This window comes from Heptranchias perlo, chromosome 9 (genome assembly GCF_035084215.1).
Source record: "Heptranchias perlo isolate sHepPer1 chromosome 9, sHepPer1.hap1, whole genome shotgun sequence".
NCBI lineage: Eukaryota > Metazoa > Chordata > Chondrichthyes > Hexanchiformes > Hexanchidae > Heptranchias > Heptranchias perlo.
In genome coordinates, this window is record NC_090333.1 from 62,219,113 (window position 1) to 62,245,122 (window position 26,010).

The window sequence follows — 26,010 nt, forward strand, 5'->3', positions numbered from 1 at the left end:
ACTGTTAGTTGGGTCATGGTGGTGGGGGGGAGGGGAGTGGTGGAAGGGATATGTCATCCCTTGTCAAAAAATAAGTAAAAAATCAGAGGAAGTACCAACCTAAACCCTGAGCTACCTTTTAATGGACGGTTACACAGCAGTATTGGAGCAGGCCTGGGTGCATTCTCAGTTAAAGGACTGGGAGGGTAGGCTGATGGTTGAAACCTGAAATATGGGAGAAATAGCTTTTGTTTTGGTCAGTGGGCAATCTGACATGTATGGAAACCCATCAATGTGTTTAAGAGTCTCTAACCAAGCTACTGAGAAATCTACACATGTAGAATTTCTGTTTGCTCAATGCAGAGTGCACATTTTCTTCCCATAGGGACACACCACTTATTTACCTCCAGCTAGCTTCGGTGCAGACTCGTAGAGGCAATGTTTGGGGAATTCCAAGCATGCACAGGGACACCACTGGAGTTTTAATAGCTAAAACTGCAAGTTACCAGTACTGAGCACTGCTTGTTTAACTAGGACACCGCACCAATTCGGGCATTGGCTTGCAAGAATATCCGGAGCTGAGTGGGCACCTCCACAGCCCCCAATGGTCTACCCGGTCTATTCCTCCAGGTTCCATTGGTAATTCAGGCTGCCTGATGAACCATCAACAATACCCGGAGTACTGTAGATCTGCCTGGTTCAGGCATTAGATCACTGTGCCTGCCACGGACCTGAAATTGGATGCTATTGGTACAGGTAATGGAAATGTTATCTAAGGATAAGTGAAGTGTCAACCAACATAGCTGTTGAATATTTCGACAAAGATATCAGAAGCTCCTGTAAGCTTAGTTAAATCAGCTATGGTATTAATCAGGCGCAGGAAACATTGCTGTTAAAGCCATGCTAGGGTGTGAGTGCAGTGCCATTTAGTTATTACAAGAGGAAAATCTTCTTAAAAAGCATTAGAAGCCACCTGTCCTGTTACACCTATATATCAAGTGGTTGCACTTCATACCATTAACCTTTTATTCAACCATGATGAGCAGAACCTACCAATCTGGATCAGCTTCATTCAATATACACGTACTGTTATACCAGAAACACTGGTAGGTTTTGTCACAATGACACCAATATTGTGTTTGTTACCTACTGGTCAGGCTGTGCTCTTTCGATTCTCAGGGTAACTTAGTTATTCATAATAATAAGCCTGTTGTAAAGAAAAATGCTACAGAGGTCAAACATTTGTAAAAAAAAGAGGTAAGGGAATAAAAGTGTTCATTTTGTGAAAGTCAGATGCTAGTGCCACTGTTAAGAGCAGATAGGTCTGGGGAGAGTTATCCATGTCAATGAGCAAGTGAGAAAGTAAGGCGTGCCTGTTGATGTTGTTGAATTTCCTAGGAATGGTAGAGTCACTGTTGCAGAGGTGGTGTTGGAGTTGGTGAATGATGTGTCATCTGTTGAAAGAGCCAAAGAATAATGATTGGTCTCAACTAATATAAAAATACACCAAGATTCATGAAGATGTGCACCAAACCCTAACGCTTTCTTGTAGGGATGAGGTCACACACCTTTCTACATTAGGCAACCCTCAGATTGGGAGCAGGCTCCAGGAAACACCAGTGACGCTTAAAATGATACTAATATTACAGCAATAAAGTCACTCAAACATGAGAAATAATATTATCACTATGACATAAGTCCTAAGGTGCTTACATCTAAAACATGATTTTATGTTTAAATGTAATAATTTAAACATTTGCCTCCTAATTTCCTTGGGCCTGGAGCAGGTTTCTGCCATAAAAGGGGCATGAGAGAACTGGCAGCAACAGGAAATCGGGTGGGACCTAGAAACAATTGAAACTCAATTTTAACTCCCAGGCAGGAACGCGGCACAGCGAGTGGCCTGCCCGTCTGCAAGTCGGCGGGAAGCGGCTGCCCGGCCGTTAAGATCGGTTGGCAAGAGGCCGCAGCTGGAAACACAATGGTTTGTGTCTAGATTGTTAGTTGCACGACTGCTTCATGTCAATATGGATTGGGGTGAGGAGGTGTCAGTCCTTCAAGCCATTTGCTGCAGTTCAAGGCAAACGGCATTTATTTGGAATGGGCGTCAAGGGTTACTATGTAGTAGTAAGTAACCTGGAAGGCATGGAAATGACACTGTAATATACAACAACTTGCATTTATATAGCGTTTTATGTAGCAAAACGTCCCAAGGCGCTTCACAGGAATGTTATCAAACAAAATTTGACACTGAGCCACATAAGGAGATATTAGGACTGGTGACCAAAAGCTTGGTGAAAGAGGTAGGTTTTAAGAAGGGTCGTAAAGGAGGAAAGAGAGGTAGAGAGGCGGAGAGGTTTAGGGTGGGAATTCCAGAGCTTAGGGCCCAGGCAGCTGAAGGCATGGCTGTCAAAGGTGGAGCAATTAAAATCAGGGATGCGCAAGAGGCCAGAATTAGAGGAGCGCAGAGATCTCAGAGGGCTGTAGGGCTGGAGGAGGTTACAGAGATAGGGAGGGACGAGGCCATGGAGGGATTTGAAAACAAGGATGAGAATTTTGAAATTGAGGTGTTGCCAGACTGGGAACCAATGTAAGTCAGCAAGTACATTGGAAATGGGTGAACGGGACTTGGTGCAAAAAAAATTTGTACTTTAGCCATGGTAAAATACTTATTCTTTGCCCACAGAACCACTACTGGCATCAATAGTTTTCCAATGGGAATGCCACTATCTGGCACATCTGGAAGAGAAGGAGGACCCATAGAGGGATTCTACGCAGATCAGGCTGCATACGAGATGCTCTGCCCTCATCTGCTGATACCCGCACCAGCAGAAAGAGATGCCAATACCTTACTTTTACAGTGTTATCATAAGAAATTGGAGCAGGAGGAGGCCATACTTTTGATGGAGGATGGGTCAACAGAACCAAAACTGCATTGGTAAGATATGTTAAAGCCTAACTAATTGTAATGTCGGCACCTCAACCACAGTATGGCATGCTTTCAGTAGTGCTGCATGAAACAAGGCATACCAGAGTGATCTTGTACCAGCGTTGCCTGACTGGCCATGCCCACCAGGATGTCATCAACCATTGCTGCAGGCCCTGGCACACCTACCTGTCAATAACTTAGCAGAACTTTCTTCAAAGGGTCTGGCTCAATAGAGAGGAGTCAGGTGTAGAGTTGTGTGCCACCTGCTGCAAGGATATCTGCACCTACTCTATTGTATAGAACTGGCAAATGCAGTGATGGTAATGGTTAGCTCTGGCCTGAAACTTGGCCTCACCTCCTTGCAGGCATTGCTGACCTACTGGGATAGTTCTGTGGAGCAGCACAGAGGGAATTCCGCCTTATAACTACCTCTTGCAACACTACCTCCACTTCTGCAGCAAACAGTCTGCAGACTCATGCCTACACTTTGGATCTCTTTTTTCTTTATTTTTGCCTGTCTCTTCCTGGTCTTCTGCCCCTTCAATCTTGTCAAAGACTGACAATAGATTGAGATGCCTTCTGTGGTTCTCCAAAGGCTTTCAGAAATGTTATCTTTCTAATGGGACATAGAATTACATAGAATGCACAACACAGAAACAAGCCATTCGGCCCAACAGGTCCATACTGGTGTTTATGCTCCACACGAGCCTCCTCCCACCCCTCTTCATCTGACCCGATCAGCATAACCTTCTATTCCTTTCTCCCTCGTGTTTATCTAGCTTCCCCTTAAATGCATCTATGCTAGTCGCCTCAACTACTCCTTGTAGTAACGAATTCCACATTCCAACCATTCTCTAGGTAAAGAAGTTTCTCTTGAATTCCCTATTGTATTTATTAGTGACTATCTTATATCAACGGCCCATAGTTCTGGTCTCCCCAAAAAGTGGAATTATCTTCTCTACAGCTACCCTATCAAACCCTTTCATAATCTTAAAGACCTCTATCAGGTCACCCCTCAGTCTTCTCTTTTCTAGAGAAAAGAGCCCCACCCTGTTCAATCTTTCCTGATATGTATAACCTTTTAGTTCTGGTATCATCCTAGTAAATCATTTTTGCACCTTCTCCAGTGCCTCTATACCCTTTCTAGAATATGGAGACCAGAACTGTTCACAGTACTCCAAGTGCGGTCTAATCAAGGTTCTATACACGTTTAACATAACTTCCCTGCTTTTCAATTCTATCCCTTTTGAAGTGAACCCCAATGCTTGGTTTGCTTTGCTTTTTTTATGGCCTTATTAACCTGCAACACTCCCCTTTAGCGGTCCCTGTCACTTGAAATTTGCCGTACATGCATTTCTCTTGTCTGCTTTTCAACTCCGTCCAAATCGCCGTGAAACAATGCAAAGGAGCTGACCTTGGTATAAACAGTCCATTTCCATTTAGTCTATCTAGAATCTGCCAATAGCCATTCTGACGGTAAGAATGGCAAAAGAGGAAAATTTGAGCATCAGTACCTGCCCTCGGCCAAGACACTAAAGCCAATTTATGGCAACAGCAACACAGTCCCAGTTGAAGTGCCAAATGCAGTACAGACCAGGAACTGCATTTGGGACCTTCTTCACCTATGTGGCAAAATACCACAATGCACATTGCACTCACCTACTGAGCCATCAGAACAGCACTGGTATATTTAGTTTTCGCCAAGGCCTGTCATGTCCTAATTACAGCAGGACTGCCAAACAGAATTATACCTGAAGCTATTTTCCATAATGTCGGCCTGGAATATGGCAGCCGAGCCCACTATCATATTGGTAATTCTACTAATCCACCCTTTCCCCAGATGCTAGTCTGTTAAACACTGAGAGACAATTAGACACTGCCAGTGCAATTGCTTCCTACTCCCAGTCTGTGTGTGAAAATTGGCTGTTAAGAGCAGGGTTTGCAACCACAGGAAATGTAGCTGTCTTAAGAAATGGCAAGACTACATCATGATAAACATATGTGAAGCTGGTGCAGTGATATTGGATGTAGGAGCTGTGCTGGAGTCTCTGAGTGTTGCTTCCTGATCACCTGCAAAAAGGTCAAATTAAACGAATGAAAACCTGTAACCCTAAACACATCAAAAAAATAACGTCCCTTTTACACGAATACATCAAACACTTCCAACTTCATAGCATGAAGCTATCATGGGGAGTAGCATCTAGTCAAGCTATATCAGCTTCATAGCAGATACATGTATTGCCACACCAGGCATGTTGGAGATGATTTTCCTCACCCACCCCTTACCCCAGCATAATCTGGGTGGTGCACTCGACGCCAGCACCCAAATTGACCCTGGCTGAACATGGCTGCTTTTCGGGTTCAGCTGTTTTACATATTTTGAGCAAGCACCGGGTAGGAATACTGCCCGTGAATTGGTGTTCACTCCAAATCAGGGGCAGGAAAGTTGTTTGTTGCTATAGGCTTTAAAGGCCCGCAGCAAGGTCAACTGGCAGCAAAATGGAGGCCTGCTTGCTACTGTCAAAAACAGCAAGTAAATGGCCTCCAGTTTCGCAGTGCTGCCCCATTGCAGAACAGTTTACTAACTTACCTTGCCGAAGGTTTCTGGAGGTTGCTGGCTACCCCTTTATGGATCCTCCGATCTGAAGGGGCGGAGCCGCAGCCTCTAATACCCATTGTATTTCTGGTCAGTCTTCTTCGCTGGTGGAGTCTGGGTGCGATCTGCAGGAAATGATGCGGGAAGCACTGGGGTGTCACTCCTGCTCATTTACATAAAATTTACAGGCAGCATGATCCCACCCACGCCGGGGATACTTTAAAAAATGTAAATGGTACACTAATGGGATGGAGACCTTGTGTAATGGGTCTTTATTCAATTTTTCTCAGTCCTACACTCCAGAAAGAGGTGCGCACAGGACATTAGATTGAAGAATGCAGAGGCCATTGACTTTGTTACATTGCAAGAGGGCTGTCATTCAATGCCCTATTAGAACTTGTGGTTGTTTAAATACCAATAAGGATGTTAGAAAGCGCTATAGCTCATAAAGTTTGTTAAGAAAGGTTAGGGTTTGTTGATAAAACTTCATTCAGCGAAAATCAGACAGAATTAATACTTTGAGGGTATAAGGGTGGTACCCATTTTGATACCCAAACTAGAAGGTGAAGTGTCTCTGTGGGCATACTTGAATCTGAAGTAGTCACTGTTGTTGGAGCCGTGCTGGAGAGTGTGAGTGATGAGTGACCTGCTGGAAGACCAAAACTGTGAGTCACAATGCATGTCTAAAGTGAATATATAAACATGATATCATCGGTCATTGACAAAGACTATAACATGAAGATGTACGTCATACCAGTAAACTTCATGAAAGTGATGACATAACAGATGTTTCTCGAGACTAGTTTAAGGAAAGTGTAGATTTAGCTTTGTTCTGGAAAAATGGGTTTATATCCCAACACTTGTTATAGGGTGTTAAGAACATTTCATTCCCATTGTAAAGAGAGACCCAAATTGGATTGCTTGAAGCAGTATAAAATGTTGTAAAAAGAAACTTTTAATCTGTCAGATTCATCTGTTGTCACCTGATCAGGTAGGTTTGAGATTACTGCTCCTTTCATGTGTGGTAAACCCACTTCAGACTCGAAACCAAATTTCCATTTGGCGCTACATATCAAATATATTCAATTTTTCGTAAACCAAGATCTTTCATGTTATAGCAGCCATTTTCTTCGATTTCTGTCAAAAGAACCCAAAGGACATAGAGACAGTAACTCTGCCTGAATAATAACTATGTCTGTGTTTGGGAAAAACAGTGAAAGATTTTCCCTCCATCTTCTGATGAAGGCAATAACTCATCTGGAGAAATATTTCCATAGGGGAATGAGGCCCTCCTGCCACTTTACCCAAGCTGTTCTTCATGTGTAAGTCTACAGAGTAAGTGCAACTCAGCTCAGTATGATCCTGCCCTCAACCAACATCAACACACGCATTCCCAGCAGGGGTCACTTGGGCTCATTGTTCCCTCCCTAGCTCAGTGACACTGGGGCCGATTTTAGTGCATATCTCACCCCATTTGTGCCTGCAATGGGAAATTCTGGACCTCAAAATTGAGTGGAAATCAATTCCGCCAGGTAATGGAAGTCCCTGTCAAAAACAGGCAGGAAGGGGAATGTGGAAGGACCGCCACTCCATTCTGTGGCTGACAAGTGTGCTGGACACCAAGTCAAAAGCATGCTCAGGAAACCTGGCATTCTGGATTTACTAGGGACAGATCTCTCATGCTGGAGGTCATATAAGGGCACAAATTTACAGTTAAATGTTTTCAGGTCATTTTATTTGGAATTCTTATTTGTTTTCTGCTGGCACTTACACTTTCATGAGCCTTTGTGGCAGTGTCGCTAAATAAGACATGCCAGGGTGGTCAAGAGCCAGTATTCCCAAATGGCTGTGCGTACCAATGTGCCAACTATTTCTGGGAGATAGACTTCCACTCAAAACGGGCGTCAAGTCGGTGGAGCAGCCACACCACCCGCCCGAAGCCAGCGTCATGAGGCCTGAACCATTTTCAGGTTCAAGCCACATATTAAATGCCGCCTGTGAGCTGTGGGCACACTGCTGCGTCTCGCCAACTGTGGAAGGGCGGCAAATCAAATGGCTCCCACACTGAGCCGGCTGGCAATTCGGGCCCCGGGTAGTGGAGCCGATCCAGGAAGGGGTCGAGTGTGGGCCGACATCGGGCTACTGTATTTGTGTTGAGCTAAGAAGAGCATTCCTGCTCCTCCTAACCCTACAAGATTCCACCCCCCCACCACCCAATAAAAAGACTCTGGGTCACAGGATGTCCCTTTAAATGCATCAATGCTATCTGCTTCAACCTCTCCATGTAGCAGTGAATTCCACATGCTCACAACTCCCTGTGTGAGAAATTCCTCCTAAATTCTTTAATAAATCTGTCCATATTTTAGTAAGCTAAACTGTTCCATGTTACGGCAACCCTTATCGTAGATTTCTGCTAAAAGAACCAATAGATACACTGACAGTAATTCCACCTGTATTTTAAGTACATAACCTGTGACGAGGCATTCACCTCTGATTTTTCTTCCCCTGGGCCTCCTGACTTGACAGTTCTACAAATAGACCAACTTGTCAACCCTCCCATTCCTTTCTCCTGATGTCACTCTATTAAATACTGAGAATGTTAGAAATTGCCAGCCTTCCACTTTTACAATTATCACCAGGTGGAAAGCCAAGCTGCAGCTCCCCATTATACAAAAGCAAATATCACTCTCTTCCCCCCGCCGCACCGCCACCCCCCCATCACCCCATCACCGCCCTGGTTCCTGGGTGTGAACGTTGGTTGCTATTGACACTGATAACAGCAGGTTTTGGAACCATGGGAGATGTGGCTGTCTTCACTGTGGAAAAGGCATAAACTAGGAAATGAGCTGATCATGATAAACATACGTGCAGCTGATGCATGAGTGCTGGATACAAGAGTCGCTGATGTGGAAGCCATGCTGGAGTTTGTGATTGTTGCATTCTTGCTTTTTGCTGAATGAAGAGAGTAAAAGAATTGAAAATTTGTAACTGAAGAGCATCAAAAAAAGTCATCTGTCCTTTTACACTCACACACGGAATACTGGTCTTCAAACTCTTAACCTTTTTAACCAGGATTAGCATCATCTGTTTACAAGCCTCAGTTTAACAAAAGGTACACGAACTAGAAACATGGGCAGTTTCTTACCTATTGTCCAAATATACTACAGTCTTGTAATACTGCAAGAAAACCAAGCCCTTCAATTTTCCATTATAACTTGATTTTTGAAACAATGTGATGTGGTTGAAAAAAATGTCAGAGTTGAGAAAGTTTAATATAGGGAATGGAAGTGTTCATTTTGTGAAGATTAGGCACCATCGCTATTTGTAGGGACAGCGTGATGAGACCAAAATGAGAAGGTGAAGTGTCTCTGTGGTCAGTTTTGAAGTGTAGATTTTAACTGTACTGGTAATACTTGCCCTTAAACCCAAACACCACCATCCATCTTGTTATGTGGTGTGAGGGACCTTTCATTCCCACTGTAAATGGACGTTCAAACTAAATTGCTTTGGAACCATGGGAGATGTGGCTGTCTTCAGTGGGGAAAAGGCTTAAACTAGGAAATGAGCTGATCATGATAAACATACGTGCAGCTGATGCATGAGTGCTGGATACAAGAGTCGCTGATGTGGAAGCCATGCTGAAGTTTGTGATTGTTGCATTCTCGTTTTCTGCTGAAGAATGAGATTAAAAGAATTGAAAATTTGTAACTAAAGAGCATCAAAAAAAGTCATCTGTCCTTTTACACTCACACACGGAATACTGGTCTTCAAATTCTTAACCTTTTTAACCAGGATTAGCATCATCTGTTTACCAGCCTCAGTTTAATAACAGGTACATGAACTAGAAACATGGGCAGTTTCTTACCTATTGTCCAAATATACTACAGTCTTGTAACACTGCAAGAAAACCAAGCCCTTCAATTTTCCATTATAACTTGGTTTTTACAACAATGTGATGTAGTTGAAAAAAAAACAAAGTTGAGAAAGTTTGATAAAAAAAAGAAGGGAATGGAAGTGTTCATTTTGTGAAGATTAGGCACCATCGCTATTTGTAGGGACAGCGTGATGAGACCAAAATGAGAAGGTGAAGTGTCTCTGTGGTCAGTTTTGAAGTGTAGATTTTAACTGTACTGGTAATACTTGCCCTTAAACCCAAACACCACCATCCATCTTGTTATGTGGTGTGAGGGACCTTTCATTCCCACTGTAAATGGACGTTCAAACTAAATTGCTTTGGAACCATGGGAGATGTGGCTGTCTTCAGTGGGGAAAAGGCTTAAACTAGGAAATGAGCTGATCATGATAAACATACGTGCAGCTGATGCATGAGTGCTGGATACAAGAGTCGCTGATGTGGAAGCCATGCTGAAGTTTGTGATTGTTGCATTCTCGTTTTCTGCTGAAGGATGAGATTAAAAGAATTGAAAATTTGTAACTAAAGAGCATCAAAAAAAGTCATCTGTCCTTTTACACTCACACACGGAATACTGGTCTTCAAACTCTTAACCTTTTTAACCAGGATTAGCATCATCTGTTTACCAGCCTCAGTTTAATAACAGGTACATGAACTAGAAACATGGGCAGTTTCTTACCTATTGTCCAAATATAGTACAGTCTTGTAACACTGCAAGAAAACCAAGCCCTTCAATTTTCCATTATAACTTGGTTTTTACAACAATATGATGTGGTTGAAAAAAAAACAAAGTTGAGAAAGTTTAATAAAAAATGGGAATGGAAGTGTTCATTTTGTGAAGATTAGGCACCCTACTATTTGTAGGGACAGCGTGATGAGACCAAAATGAGAAGGTGAAGTATCTCTGTGGACAGTTTTGAAGTGTGGTTTTTAACTGTACTGGTAATACTTGCCCTTAAACCCAAACACCACCATCCATCTTGTTATGTGGTGTGAGGGATCTTTCATTCCCACTGTAAATGGACGTTCAAACTACATTGCTTTGAGAGAGAAAATTGCTTTTAAAATACATTCATTGAATCTAAAATTATGTTTGATGCTGAGACTGTTATCTGATTGTACAGGAATGATTAATGGTTTTACTGCTAGTATGTTCACTCAAGTGCTTAATCTGAACTTCCAAATGAAATACATTCCTTTTTTTCGTTGAAACCTTCCATATACAGTACCCTTTTCCTTGGTTCTGTCATGCGAATCAACAGCATCAATGCACAATAATTTTACTGTGTTATTGTTTGTTAAGAAAAGTGAATTATTTTTTCCCTTCATTTTGCTTTCCTTATGCCTCTCTTGAAAACGTTGATAACTCATGTTGGAATATGGTTCCAAAGGGTCACGAGGCCATCACCCAACTGGTTTTGTTCATGTGTTCTTGAACAGTGAGAGTAGCCAAAATTGAGGCTGATCCTGTCCTTGCACAATATGCACAGAAACTAGGCTTGTATTCCCAGCAATATTGAAGGTTAAGGGGTGATTTGATTGAGGTTTTTAGGATTTTCAATGGAACTGATCAGGTAGATAGAGATTTTTCCGTTGGTGAGGGAGTCTCGGACTAGGGGATATAATCTTAAAATCAGAGCCAGGCCATTCAGGAGAGGTTAGGAAACACTTCTTCACACAAAGGGTGGTAGAAATGTGGAACACTCTCCCACAAAAAGCAGTAGATACGAGCTTGATTAATAATTTTAAATCTGAGATCAATAGATTTTTACTAGCCAAGGGTATTAAGGGATATTGAGCCAAGGCGAGTGGATGGAGTTAGGATACAGGTCAGCCATGATCTCATTGAATGGGGGAACAGGTTCGAAGGGCTACTCCAGTTTCTATGTTCCTATGTGAAAGTGCTGTGTTTTTCAATCGTCCATTATATTTTGGTTCAAAAAATAATGAGGCTGTTGCAAAAAAACAAACAATCCTCCAGCTGAAAATGTTAAGACAGATATGGGAAGAAAACTGAAAATGCTGGTAACACTCAGCATGTCAGGCAGCATGTGAGGAGAGAGAAACAGTTAACGGCCCAGAATTTGCTGTCAAAATAACGGTGAGGCTAATGGTGCTCACTGTTATTTTTGCGCAAATGTTACAGCAACTTCAGGCGCGGGCAGATGCGCAGTTAAACGTGGAAATCCAAAGGTTACTGTTTGAGATGCACCACTCCACCGTTAGCTTCGCGCGAACGGTATCTCGCTGTCTGACTCACCATTGAAATGAATTGAACAGCGTGAAGTTCCTGTATTTGTGCAGTAGATACAAACTAAACTCACCACAGAAAGTTAAGTCTTGTCCATTCCAGTCTAAGTACCCTTTTAACAAGATGATAAGTGTTAATTACTGCCAATCAACCTCTCTGGCACTGAAAATTAACTATTACAAGTGTGGAGTCTCATTCCTTCAGCTTTTAATTGTTGTTGGAGATTTTTTTTAAATTGAAATTTTGTTTTTCTTTTTCTTTCTATCTCTTTTTTCTCTCTCTCTTTATCCAATCTTTCTTTCCCTCTCTTTATTTCTCTTTCTGTACCTGATTTGACATTGAATTCACCCACTCTAATTCACACTACCTTCTCAGTCCTTGCGCTGGTCATTTCACAATCCTTCAATCTGATTGGTTAAGGAAATCCACAGTTGCTTGCCCTGTTCGCACAGATCCCAGATGCCCTGTAGAGGGCGCACGCCCGTTCCATCTCCCACTTCCAGCAACTTGCAGCGCAAAATGTCATGGACTGAAACGGGCGACAACAAGTCTAACTAACGGCGAACGGTGTCTGTAATCCTGCTGCAGCAAATTCTGGGCCATTGTTTCAGGTCAATGACCTTTCGTGACCTCTCCCTCAACAGATGCTGCCTGACCTGCTGAATGTTTCTCAGCATTTTCCGTTTTTATTTCAGATTTCCAACATCCACTGTATTTTGCTTTTGTTTTATGGGAAAAAAATTGTTCATTTCTGGATGCTACTGATACTGGTTGAAGCATCAGATGGGTCAGAGAAGATGATACCATCTTGATGCCTGTCTAATCAGGGGAGTGTGGTGTCTTTGTTGGGCACACGTGAATCTGGTATGGATGAAGGATCACTGTTAGTGCAGCACTGCTGGAGTTTGTGAGTGATGTATGATCGACTGGACGAGGAAAACAATGAGCCACTATTATTGACTAATCTGTATTTAAAAAGTACATTGGTAAAAAGACGCTCATAAAGATGTGCTTCATCCTGTAACTTTCTTACAGAGATGGACATTTTGCATGCTTCCAGAGCAGTTTAAAGTTTTTAATCTGACCTTGAATTCAAAAGGTGGACTGTTTCACTGTATGTGAACTTACGTTTTCACGGTAAAAATGTTTTTTTGTGAAACTATTTAAATACACTTCTAATGGTGACGGAAGAAGAAACAGTCCAGACCATGATTTTCAGGTGGTTAATCTGCCTGTTAAAAATGTGAGTTGTCCCTTCAACATCAGAAATGAAATATTTAAAGATGTTCACCCCCAGCCAGATATGTCGTATTACAGCAACCAATTTTGTGGGACTGTTGCTGAGAGCTTTCAAAAAGGAGGGATCGAAGGACAATAATGTTCTCTGTGCTGTTTTTCATGCAGGTTTAAAAGTTCCACCAAGATGAGACTTAAGATTGTAAAAATGATTGATTAGTGGGAGGAGTAAGGCGAGCTCCCACTTGGCCTTAAATATGCCAGCAGCAATCTATAGCAAAAACAATCGGAAATCAACTGCCATCTTGGTATTTCAGCAAAGCACCCCTTTAGTTAATCGTCCCAAACTTATTCCCAAGGGTTTGTTGCTGCTCCCTAGCAGTTGCATTCAAAGATTCAAAACCTGCTGGTGTGCTATTTTTTATCACCAGAGGGAAAGTTAAGTCCCTGTTCTTCATTTTGGCAAGAGGGATGAAAAACGTCACGCTAGTTTCTGTTTGTGAATGTTGGCCGCTATCAATCCTGGTAAAAGCCACTAGTCAAGAGATCTAAACTGGAGGATGGGCCATTTTTTGCCTTACGTCTGTCAATCAGATGGAGGAATATTGGGAGTAAGAGTCACTGTAAAAGCTGTGTGGAGTTTGAATGGTACATCCTGTTTGGTTGTGGGAATGTTAAAATTAGTGAGTATTAATCCCTTACCCAAATGTGGATCAGAAATCACCTGTCCTGTTTCATTAATACAATAAGCTGTTGTCGCATACTACTCACCTTTAAACATGGCTTAGATCTTCTTGTTACCCTGGATGACCTTGACAGCAGTATTATGATTACTGTTCCACCAACAACACGATGGTTCTTAAACTGCAGTGCTACACTAAAATTTAGGCTTACGGGTGGTTTTTAACTCTGAACGAGTTTTGGGTGGGTGGGGAGGAGGGTTGGGAGCCTGGGGTAGCAAGTGCGAAGTGCACCCACTGTCATATAACCCCAACCTTCTTCTACATGCCGCTGGTCAGCTGCCCGCCTGAAACGGACGGAAAACGGCAGCAGGTTAGTGGGTGGGAGCGGATGTTTGGGCATCTCAGTGGCCACTCACTGGCACAAGGGGAAAACCCTCCAGGCATGCAGGTAAGTTGCGGGTGTTGTGTTAGGCAGGGTCTCATGGTTGGGGAAGGTGAGGGAGACTGGGGTAGCAGAGGCCCAGACTTTCCTTGTGGGGCCCGGAGGAGTACTCCTGTAAATTTGATGTACATTGGAGGGTCTCCGCTGTCTTCAGATGAGTGGTCGTTGAGCAGGGCGGGCGCGTTATCAGGGTCCTATTGACATCACAGGAGATGTAGGAAATGAGGCTCCCGCCTGAGTCTGCTGGGTGCCTCATCAACTGCCAAAACCAGCGAAATAAAGCCACTCCATTTTAACTGCAGCCAGCTCCATTTCTGCTGAGCGGGGAAAGTTAAAATCCACCACCTCCCCATGACTTAATGTTCAACCAAGCTCAGGATGCTATTTAATATTAATGACACAATCAAAGATGATTAATGCCGCTTGGTGTATGTAAATCATATGTCTTCATCCTATTGATGGTGGTTAAAATTTCCATGCTGTGCTGCTATTAACTGAGGACTGAAAACAGGAATACAACATTGTTCCCTATTAAAGGGTACACTTGACATGCCCTCCAGCATCAATATTGACTCACTGGAGCAATGTGGCAGTGGTCGTACCCCATAACTTACTTTCACAATCATTACTGTTTTCTAACAGAGCTCTTAACTTATTCACAATGGGGAGATGGCAAGAGAGAAAAGCTGAATCTTTTTTCACTGGAAGATGAACAGTGAGACATTGCTTTCAACAATGGGCAAATATCATGTGGCTCTCAAGTGCCGAAAGTGAGCAAAATTGTTAAAAGAACATTGGCTTGTGATATTATTTTTCTCCCCATTAGATGATGGAAATAATCAGTGGAGATCTAGATGTGTGGAGGTTAAAACTGAAGAAGAATGACATTTCATGGAACACAAAAGGCTATTTCCTCACACTCAGGCATACCTTTGGCCCACTGTGAACCAAACATTCTGGAAACACATTTAAATTAGGCCATATTAACTGAACAGTTTGAACATGTTCACCTTATTGGTAAATAAATGTTTTTTTGCAGAATGTGCAAGGAGCTGCTTTTTGTGTTGGCATAAGTCCAAATATAAAAAGCACAGTTACAATAAGCTTTTATTCAATTAAAAATGTAAATCTTAATCTGTTATCTAGCAACAGACCGATATCTCTAAGATAACTGAGAGTTGATTGTTAAAACCAGCAATGCTGTTATTAAAAACATAATGGCATAGACTTTCAATTTAATGCACAGGCATAAAACTGGCGTTGTGGATCAGCCATCCATTAGAGAAACCACCCGATTTCCACGAACTGCATGCTCGATTCAGATGAAAATGTTCTCTTTGTATACTTACTTGAACTGTTTTCAGTGTCATTCCCAGTGGGTAAAGCATCTGCGTATGAAAGGAGAGTAACATAATTCAGTCAGAAATGTCATGTGTAAACAGAAACACGTGGCAGCTGCAGCCCTTCACAACACCAGTGAGATGATCAACTTTCTCACAGTACAGTGCATGGTGCCACACAAATGTAGTGTTTGGGTTCACTTCTGCAATTCCCCATAGTGTTTCAATTGAAAGTATGGACAAAATCAACAGAAACGGAAACTTTATATACTATAAACAGATCATTGGTATTGTTTATTCAGTCCACAGACTTTAGTCTGGCCATGTCCCATTAGGTTCAGTGGGATATGACCAAGATTGCAGCATCACAGTTATGGAGAGAGATTTAGGGCTGTTTTCACAAGTTGAGAAGGCTAAGGGATGATCTGGCAGAGATTTTGAATATTATGAAGGGTCATGATAAGTGATAATAATGAATTGTTTCCATTGGTTGGCAGATCAGTAACAAGAAGGCATGCATTTAAGATAAGCACATAAAGAATTAATGGGGAAATTCGAAAAAAAAAAATTCTTGATGCAGAGGGTGGTTAGAATGTGGAATTCTCTGCCTCAAACAGCTGTTGAAGTAGAATTCATATTTTTTTTTAACGGGGAACAGATAGTTGCAAGAAAAAGATGAATATGAAAGGGTATATGGAGCAAATAGGATAACAACAGTGCATGCTTGAAGGGCTGAATGACCAGTTCCTCTGCTGTAACATTCTATGGCTACCCACAGATTTTATTTGTTCACCCATCACCACTGTGCTCCCTGACCTACTTTGGCTCCTGGTCCAGGAACAGCTTGATTTTAAAATTCTCATCCTTGTTTTCAATTCCCTCCATGGCCTCGCCCCTCCCTATCTCTGTAACCTCCTCCAGCCCTACAACCCTCCGAGATCTCTGTGTTCCTCCAATTTTTGCCTCTTGCGCATCCCCGATTTTAATTGCTCTACCATTGTTGGCCGTCCCTTCAACTGCCTAAGCCCTAAGCTCGGGAATTCCATCCCTAAACCTCTCTACCCCTCTCTCCTCCTACCTCTTTGGCCAAGCTTTTGGTCACCTGTCCTAATATCTAATGCGGCTTGGTGTCAAATTTTGTTTGATAACGCTCCTGTGAAGCGCCTTGGGACGTATTACTACATTAAAATATAAATGCAAGTTAATGTTGTTGTTGATACATTTCTTTTAATCTAATTGCAGGCTTGCCTGTCTTTTGAAACAGCCAATACCCATTACAGTTATCATGGAGATTCCAGCAAGTTTTAGGATGGTGTAAAGGGTGGAGATCATTGTGCTGCAATCAGCTTGGGGTCTCACATTCTAGCCTGAAACATCCTGTAACATTGTCAGAACCATGAGATTTTCACCTGCTAAGAGGTCAGACTTTCATCACTTCTTAATGTCTGCCTACATGGCCAACCAGATCACTTAACTGTAATTATGTATCGATTAATCCACAATTCCTATTATGTCACAATTGAAAATGCAGATTTGTTTTTAAACCCTCGCTTGCTCGTAGACTGTTCCTCAGTAACTAGAGGATATCGCAACTCCCAGAAAAAGAAAATCCTTGTTCTCAACTTCTAAAACTTTTTATTTCCATTGATATGATACATTGGTGCTCCACTGGGCTGTGCTACAATGTACCAGCATGTCTGTGATTCTCCATACAGCAAGTTCCCAATTTGGCTTCCCCAAGGAAGAGCTAAAACATAGGGTCGGAACTTGCTACCATCGGCGTGGCAAGGCTGTCCGCACATCCTGCAGACAAAGACTATAAAATACTTAACTCGTGCTCTCCAACGCCCACTTGCTCCCTTTTAATTTTTTTTTCAGTTCAGCGCTGTGATTTCAGCGCAGGTTCATTCTGAACCGATACAGACTGAGAATGGAAGCCATGCCCACACAACCTTTCAAGACGAGAAGTCACACCCACAAGAAGGCAAGTACAAATCATTCATTTAAAGTAAACTTCTGCATGTTAGTTTAAATAAAAATTTAATGTATCTTATTATAAAAAGCCAAGCAAATGATTTAATGAAATTTACAGAAGTTAAAAGTAAAGAAAAATGTTCAATTTTTAATTTTTACTTTTTTTAATGATCAAAAAATATTAAAATAAAAGTAATTTGACATCCACATTTATAAAATTACATTTTTTGTTGTTTCGCAATCATTAACATTCACCACGTTTTTAAAAAGTAGTGTAGGGCCAGTATTTTCGAGCGTACCTTTTGGTGGAGTAAGTATTTTCGTTACTCAAAGAATGGTGTGGGAGACAGGGGTTTAGATCCATGGGGCACTGGCACCAGTACTGGGGAAAGAGGGATCTGTTCCGACGGGACGGGCTCCACTTAAACCGGGCTCTGACCAGCATCCTGGCGAATCGAATAACTAGGGCTGTAGATAGGGCTTTAAACTAAAAAGGGGGGGAGGGGTCAGGTGAAGGGAAAATTTAGAAATCTAAAGAGAAAAGTTAAGACAATAGAACAATGTAGTGGCTTGGGTAAAGATAAGCAGTGTGTGGCAGGAAAGGACAAAGAGTTTACCAACAATAGTGCAACAACAAGTAAGGTCAAAGCAGGTAAAAATGGTGAATAGTCAAAGTTAAAGGCTCTTTATCTGAATGCACAGAGCATTCATAACAAGATAGATGAATTAGTTGCACACATAGAGATAAATGAGTTTGACCTAATAGCCATTACAGAGACATGGTTGCAAAATGACCAAGGTTGGGAACTAAATAGTCCAGGGTACATGACATATCGAAAAGACAGGCAGAATAGAAAAGGACGGGGTGTAGCCCCAATAATAAAGAATGACATAAGGACAGTGGTGAGAAAGGATCTTGGCTCGGAAGATCAGGAAGTAGAATCAATATGGATGGAAATTAGAAATAACAAGGGGCAGAAAACACTGGTGGGAGTAGTTTATAGACCCCTTAATAGCAGCAATACCATTGTACAGAGTATTAATCATGAAATAATGGGAGCTTGTAACAAAGGAAATGCAGTCATCATGGGGGACTTCAATCTGCATATAGACTGGGCAAATCAAATTGGCAAAGATAGTTTGGAAGACGAGTTCATGGAACGTATCCAAAACGGTTTCCTAGAGCAATACATCATGGAACCAACCAGGGAACAGGCTATTTTAGATTTTGTATTATGTAATGAGATAGGGTTAATTAGCAATCTTGCAGTAAAAGAGCATCTGGGGAAGAGTGATCATAATATGATAGAATTCCACATTGAGTTTGAAAGTAACGTACTTAAGTCAGAAACTAGAGTCTTAAACTTAAATAAAGCCAATTACATAGGAATGAGGGGCGAGTTGTCAAAGGTAGATTGAGAAATTAAATTAAAGGGTTTGACAGTTGAAAAGCAGTGGCAAGTATTTAAAGAAATATTTCAATATTCTCAACAAGTATACATTCCATTGAGAAATAAAAACGGAAAAGTGATCCACACGTGGCTAACTAAAAAAGTTAAGCAGAGTATTACATTAAAAGAAGAGGCTTATAATGTTGCCAGGAAGAGTAATAAGCCTGGGGATCGGGAGAGTTATAGAAACCAAAGGACAACCAAAAAATTGATAAAAAGGGAGAAAATAGAATATGAAAGTAAACTAGCAAGAAGTATAAAAACAGATTGTAAGAGCTTCTACAAATATGTAAAAAAGAAGAGAGAAGCAAAAGTAAACGTGGGTCCCTTAGAGGCTGAGACAGGAGAAGTTATAATGGGGAATCAGGAAATGGCAGATGCGTAAAACAAATATTTTGTATCTGTCTTCACAGTAGAAGACACAAAAAGCATACCAAAAATAGTGAGGAACTAAGGGGTAAATGAGAGTGAGAAACTTAAAACAATTAATATCATTGGAGAAAAGGTACTGTAAAACTAATGGGACTAAAAGCCGACAAATACCCTGGACCTGATAGCCTACATCCAAGGGTTCTAAAAGAGGTCGCTGCAGAGATAGTGGTTATGATCTTCCAAAATTCTCTGGATTCCAGTGGACTGCAAGGTAGCAAATGTTACACCGCTATTCAAGAAGGGAGGGAGAGAGAAAACAGGGAACTACAGGCCAGTTAGCCTAACATCGGTCGTCGGGAAAATGCCGGAGTACATTATTAAGGAAGTAGTAACAGGGCACTTAAAAAATCATAATATGATCAGGCAGAGTCAACATGGTTTTATGAAAGGGAAATCATGTTTGACAAATTTAATAGAGTTTTTTGAGGATGTACCTAACAGGGTAGATAAAGGGGAACCAGTGGATGCAGTATATTTGGATTTTCAAAAGGCATTTGATAAGGTGCCACATAAAAGGTTGTTACACAAAGGAAGGGCTCATGGGGTTGGGGGTAATATATTAGCACAGATAGAGAATTGGTTAAAAGTCAGAAAACTGAGAGTAGGGATAAACGGGTCATTCTCGGGTTGACAGGCTGTAACTAGTGGGGTGCCACAAGGATCGGTGCTTGGGCTCAGCTATTTACAATCTATATTAATGATTTAGATGAAGGGACCGAGTGTAATGTATCCAAGTTTGCTGATGATACAAAGCTAGGTGGGAAAGTAAGCTGTGAGGAGGACACAAAGAATCTGCAAAAGGATATAGACAGATTAAGTGAGTGGGCAAGAAGGAGGCAGATGGAGTATAATGTGGGGATATGTGAGATTATTCACTTTGGTAGGAAGAATAGAAAAACAGAATATTTTTTAAACGGTGAGAAAATATTAAATGTTGTTGGTCAGAGAGACTTGGGTATCCTCGTACAAGAAACACAAAAAATTAGTATGCAGGTACAGTGGACAATTAGGAAAGCAAATGGCCTTTATTGCAAGGGGGTTGGAGTACAACAGTAAGGAAGTCTTACTACAGTTGTACAGGGCTTTAGTGAGACCTAACCTCAAGTACTAAGTACCATTTTGTTCTCCTTATCTAAGGAAGGATACACTTGCCTGAGAGGCGATGCAATGAAGGTTCACTAGATTAATTCCTGGGATGAGAGGGTTGTCCTATGAAGAGAAGTTGAGCAGAATGGGCCTATACTCTCTGGAGTTTAGAAGAATGAGAGGTGATCTCATTGAGGCATAAAAGATTATGAGGGGACTTGACAGGGTAAATGTTGAGAGATTATTTCCCCTGGCTAGAGAGTCTAGAACTAGAGGGCACAGTCGCAGGATATGGGGTCGGCCATTCAAGACTGAGGTGAGGAGGAATTTCTTCTCACTCAGAGGGTTGTGAATCTTTGGAATTCTCTACCCCAGACGGCTGTTCATGCTGAGTCATTGAATATATTCAAGGTTGAGATATAGATTTTTGGACTCTAGGGGAATCAAGGGATATGAAGGTTGGGTGGGAAAGTGGAATTGAGGTCAAAGATCAGCCATGATCATATCGAATGGCGGAGCAGTCTCGTGGGGCCGCATGGCTTACTCCTGCTCCTGTTTCTTATGTTCTTATGTTCCAGCGGGGCAGATGGGTAAGTTTACGAATGTTTAATAATTTCTATGATTTTAGCGTACCATGTCACACCGCCAGCGAACCAATGGGAGCAAGTTCGCGATTTTGAGGTTTTACTGCGCATGTGTGCGTTCGTGAACTTGCACAATCGTTTCGCCGGCGGTCGGAGAGGACGGCATTCGGGAACAGCGTCCTGAGTTGAGTAATTTCTGAGCCAGTGTCCTAAAACATTGGCTCACACGGTACTCAACCTGATCAATACATGCTTTCTCATTGATTATGATCCAAGTTTTTGCATTGACGGTGACTAAAAGGATTTGTGGGTATTTTAATAACAGTGAATATGAATTATTTTTTCTTGAAACTTCATTTTTTTGATGTTTCTAAGGAGACTGAATGTTGTGCTGTAGCTTTTCAACAGTCTCCCACTTGATGGATGGTGATTATTGAATTGCTAATATTATTATTCTTTGAGAGAAACTGAAGATACAAATATACTGCAAGGGTGAGAAAAGACGGGAACTTGCTTTCAGCTGCTCCTGTTCCACCGCAAGTGGGATGGGAACCCCGTTATCACGTGTAAATAGGGATTCTGCCACACCCTAACTGGCAATGTCCTTTTCTATCAGGAATTGTCAAGTTCCCTTTTAGAAATCTGTTATCCCAACTCATCATATGGCAGGGAAGTTCATTCTTGAGGGTACTAACTCTCTGAAAAAAGAAATATTTTCTTGCCTCCAACCTAACTCATTGCCTAAGGATGTTATAGGCATGACCTTTAGTCCTACCATTCCTATCCATAGAAACATAGAACCATAGAAAATAGGAGCAGGAGTAGGCCATTCAGCCCTTTGAGCCTGCTCCGCCATTCAATATGATCATGGCTGCTCCTCTATCTCAAAATTGCTAACAATCCAATCCCTTCATCATTTTAAAAACCTCCATCATCTCCCTTCAAAGCCTGTATTTCTCCAAAGTAAATACGTCTCACGTTTGAAGCCTATCCTCATAACTAAGAGCGCTAAGATTTGGTATCATCCTTGTCATCCTCCTTTGGACCCTCTCCAAATCCTCAATACCTATCACCATGTGCTGGGACCAGAATACTCCAAGCGTTGCCTTACATAACATAAGTATAATAATCTTTGTTTTGTACTCAATGGTCCTACCAATAAATCTAAAAGCCTACTTGCTCTCCCTTTAGCTACTCATACTACTTGTGTACCTTTAACAAGTGATCTTTCCAGATCTGTTTCTTTTAATGAGTGGCCCTGAATGGTACACACATGCCCGAAGTTCCTAGCCCAGGTACGTGACACTGCACATTGAGTACTTGCCAAATAAATCTATAACAAAGGTAGCTGCTGTTGAATAGAGCTAAATTCAGGTATTGCAAACAAATCTGAAAGAGACATTTGTATTTTAGATTGTTTCTATTCATTTCTCCAGGCACCCCTGTGTTGTTAAACTGAATCGGGATATCACATGCTTCAATTCAGCTCACTCCCTGAAAACTCAGTTTTACTTTATATGAATCCTTTTTGTCAATTTTCTGGTATTTAACCTAAATTAACTAAGAATTTTCTCGAGAACTAATCAAAGGTTAGCTTTGATTTTGTGAACTTCACAAAAACACCGGTTTATATATTTGACAGTTGGCCATAAATTGTTGGAAAGCCAAGAGGATCACTGTTAAAACTGGCACAGAATCTGATAAAAACACTGTGGCTTCTCCTGCCCCCTTGTGGGTTTTGGCCATTGGTACATTACTGATACTTGAGCAATGGCAATAGCAATCAGTAGCTAAACATATCCTACTTTCCACCGATATAATTAGTGTTTTGTACAGACAGTAATTTTCATGAACAGTCCCTCCCTATCCACAGTTAAGGGTGTGGTATTAAGCCCACTAGGATTCAGCTATCCTCCAGCTGCCATTTCTTTCATTCCAGATTAGGTTGCAGTAAAGTCTGTTTCTTGTACACTTCCGTTCCTTTTCAAAATAGTCAAATTTCCTGTCTAATTTTTTGGGAAATTTTTCGCATTCAACTGATCTAGATGAACTCAATGCTTGTAGAATGCACACATCGCTACATAAGTAATCGATCAGACATTTTATATGTTGTAAAAAGGAAATACACTTTGTACAATTAGTGTTGCCTACGCATATACATTCATAAAAAGCAAATAAGGATAATGTTAAAATTTCCTTGAATATACCATGGATAAAAAATTCTATCTCTCTTAAGAACTGATCATTCTTAATTTAGAACAGGAAAGATAAGACAGACATTTAGAGGTGAATCTTTTACCTGATGCACAGGTCAGAACAGGAGCCAACCTCTTTAAATAAGTGAAGAATGTGTAACTGTCTCTGTAATAAAACAGGACTCCTGAAGGTTCATAATGCACTGCCAGCTCCCAACATCCCACTGTCAGTAAAGAGGTGTCGCACAATTTCTTAAAGACTAAACCAAATTCTATTATATATAACAGCACACCATTATTGTGCAATGATGGGGTAAATGTTAACAATCAATCAGAATGGCATCTCTTAGCTAAGCTTTACAGAATTACTCAATCCTCTTTTTGAAAAGTAGGTATAATTTCGGTCAAACTCCAAGAGATTGTTTAACAACCCATCAGCTTAAACCTAGACTTAGGATATCATGGTTGCCACTTGCATGGATGTCCCTATTTCTAATTTGCTTGTTCACCCAATCCCATCAAGAATTCTCTTTTGTTCACCCCAATACAAAGCTTTTTGGGATGCACAGCTCATTCATAATCAAAATGACTGAACAAAATTCATTTGTGATATTTAATTGGTTAAAAGAAATACAATTTCTAAAACCGCAGGTTAGTAGCACAAGATTGGATTTTACAAAATTAGTCTCCCTTTTTAATTTAATCTCCAACATACTCTTGTATCTGTGTGCTGAAATGATGCTGAGTGCCACAGAGGAAGATGAAATTTTAAGTGCCTTTTCCTGCCTAGAGACAGGAGACAAACATACATCAAGACTGATATTAATAAAATAAGTTCAATAGGCAACGGCCTAACTGCTGGTTCCAACACTATGCCTCAATCATGAAAGTGGAAGGCATGTTCTTCCTCTAGAATATATTATAACTTGTACAATCCATTTCTATTGGATTAAAGACAATATCACACTGCTCTATGTTGCAAAAAATGATCACACAACATTAAGACTGAACATAAGAAAATCCAGAGCGAGGAAAGTCATTGAGTCCATCAAATCAATTCCATCCGGAGTCCATTCCATCTGATGATTCCCTACTTTAGGGAACATTAATCTTTCCCTGTCTCCCTCTGAAAGATATCAAACCATATTGTTAAACCTATCTATAACCTTGAATCCCGCTTGTCGGCAGAGATTAATCCATTTCCTTTTTAAAGATGCCAATTGACAGTCAGCTATCTTCTGACAGTCTGTTCCACATAATCTCAATTACTGACATAAATGTGCCCTATTTGGGTCATTTAAAGACCCAATACTGTACTAACAGCCTGTTATAAGCCACTGAACAGTACAGCAGTTCATCTTTCCACATAGTGACCAGTTGTGAACTTAATCAGATAAGCACTATTGGTCTCAATTTGGAGGCCCAGAATTAAATAAGTTATTCTGTGGCTCACCAATCAAAAAGGTCTCATCTGAGGCCCAGGAAATTTAATACACATCTTCCAATTATGGGAGTTTCAAGATGGCGGAAAGTCATACGGAGAGAGAAGCAAAATACAGCGGACTGTATTTTAAAGCTTTTTGGTTTAATTAAAAACATTTATTCCACTTTTCTGGCCCACTCATAACTTTGGTAATTTTGAGCTAAGAGCTTTTCCTTGCCCATATAACAAACAGAGTATTTCTCTATTACCTTCAGGCATCATTGAAATTCATGTATACATGAAATAATGAATAGTAACATGCTGCAAAGACTAACTTTGTCATTTTTTCTCTTCTTATCAGGTGATGCCCATCTTGCTGCACATCTACTATTCGCTTTCATTTGTTAGTGAATGTTATTATCAACATGACAAATCCCAGTTCCAGAAAATGAAATGTTTTTCCGGTTTTTGCAGCCAGTGTCAGCATCAAGCAATCAGAGGTCAGATGTCCCCAAAATACACCTTAATGATAATCTTCAAAGAACACAATTCACTGCACCAGTGTGCATTTCATTCAATTTCAATTTCTCTCATCAGCCACGCTTACGGCTTAAGTCTGCAAGCAACAATTTAGTGACCAATTATTTTATGCTTTTGGGGGAAAAGAGGGATCACGCTATGTGGGGCTAATTTAGCACCTTTGCCACTAACTAATGCATATTGACTGTGGTGTTCTTAAAGCAACATTGCCCACATTCCTACATAGTAGTTTATCATTAATAGTAAATTAACATGAAAAATCAGGAAACGCTGCAATAACAGTGTTACAAGGTGGAAGTTAACTCCACAATCCCTAAAGGTTACCGTGCAGTAATATCAACATATCACACAGGTAGTAGTGGCTGAAAATCTAATAAAGGAAACCACATTTTACAGAATGTAATGTGGAGTTGATAGGGCATGAGAATTGAAGTCGCGAGGATGGTTGGCATATGAGGCACTCTCATTCATTTCCCTCCTGCCATCTCAGAACACACAATAACTTGCATTTATAGACTGGCTTTAACATAGGAAAATATCCCAAGGTGCTTCACAGAACTGTAATCAGATAAAAATTGACATCAAGCCAAAGAAGGAGATATTAGGAGGGGTGACTAAAAGCTCAGTACCAAATAAAAAGGCATGAGATGAAAACCCGAGCGATTCAATGCAACAGCAAGAGACAGGCGTACCTCAGTGAATGTTGGAAAGTATTTTAATGACATTGAGAAGACATCAACTGCCAGTCATGCACAACAACAGGAAGAGGACCAGCCTACAAAGGAAGATAACCTGTACAGAAGCTTCTACACTTCTCTTCATGGAGAACTGAGGGTGAATGTAGTGGGATCAACTACATAACATAAGCAATAAGTTACAACATAAGCACTAACCAGTGCTCTCAGCCAGTGTGGCATCTCAGCAAAATTCTGCATAGGTCAACTTGGGACCTCTTA

At 41.1% G+C, this 26,010-nt stretch overlaps 1 protein-coding gene across 7 annotated transcripts in view; it reads right to left on the reverse strand.

The window, feature by feature from the left end:
- ptprc (protein tyrosine phosphatase receptor type C) overlaps nt 1-26,010 on the reverse strand; it is a 211,058-nt gene that overhangs the window by 86,315 nt on the left and 98,733 nt on the right. For 4 of the 7 annotated variants that reach the window (XM_067990622.1, XM_067990623.1, XM_067990624.1 and 1 more), the window contains exons 3-4: nt 15,379-15,417; nt 1,353-1,433 (exon numbers count right to left, since the gene is read on the reverse strand). In XM_067990622.1, the coding sequence (XP_067846723.1) occupies nt 1,353-1,433; nt 15,379-15,417 (120 nt within the window). Of the gene's footprint in view, nt 1-1,352; nt 1,434-8,369; nt 8,457-9,089; nt 9,161-15,378; nt 15,418-26,010 lie in introns of those variants that run through there. The other 3 variants (XM_067990626.1, XM_067990625.1, XM_067990620.1) reach the window with 2 other exon arrangements.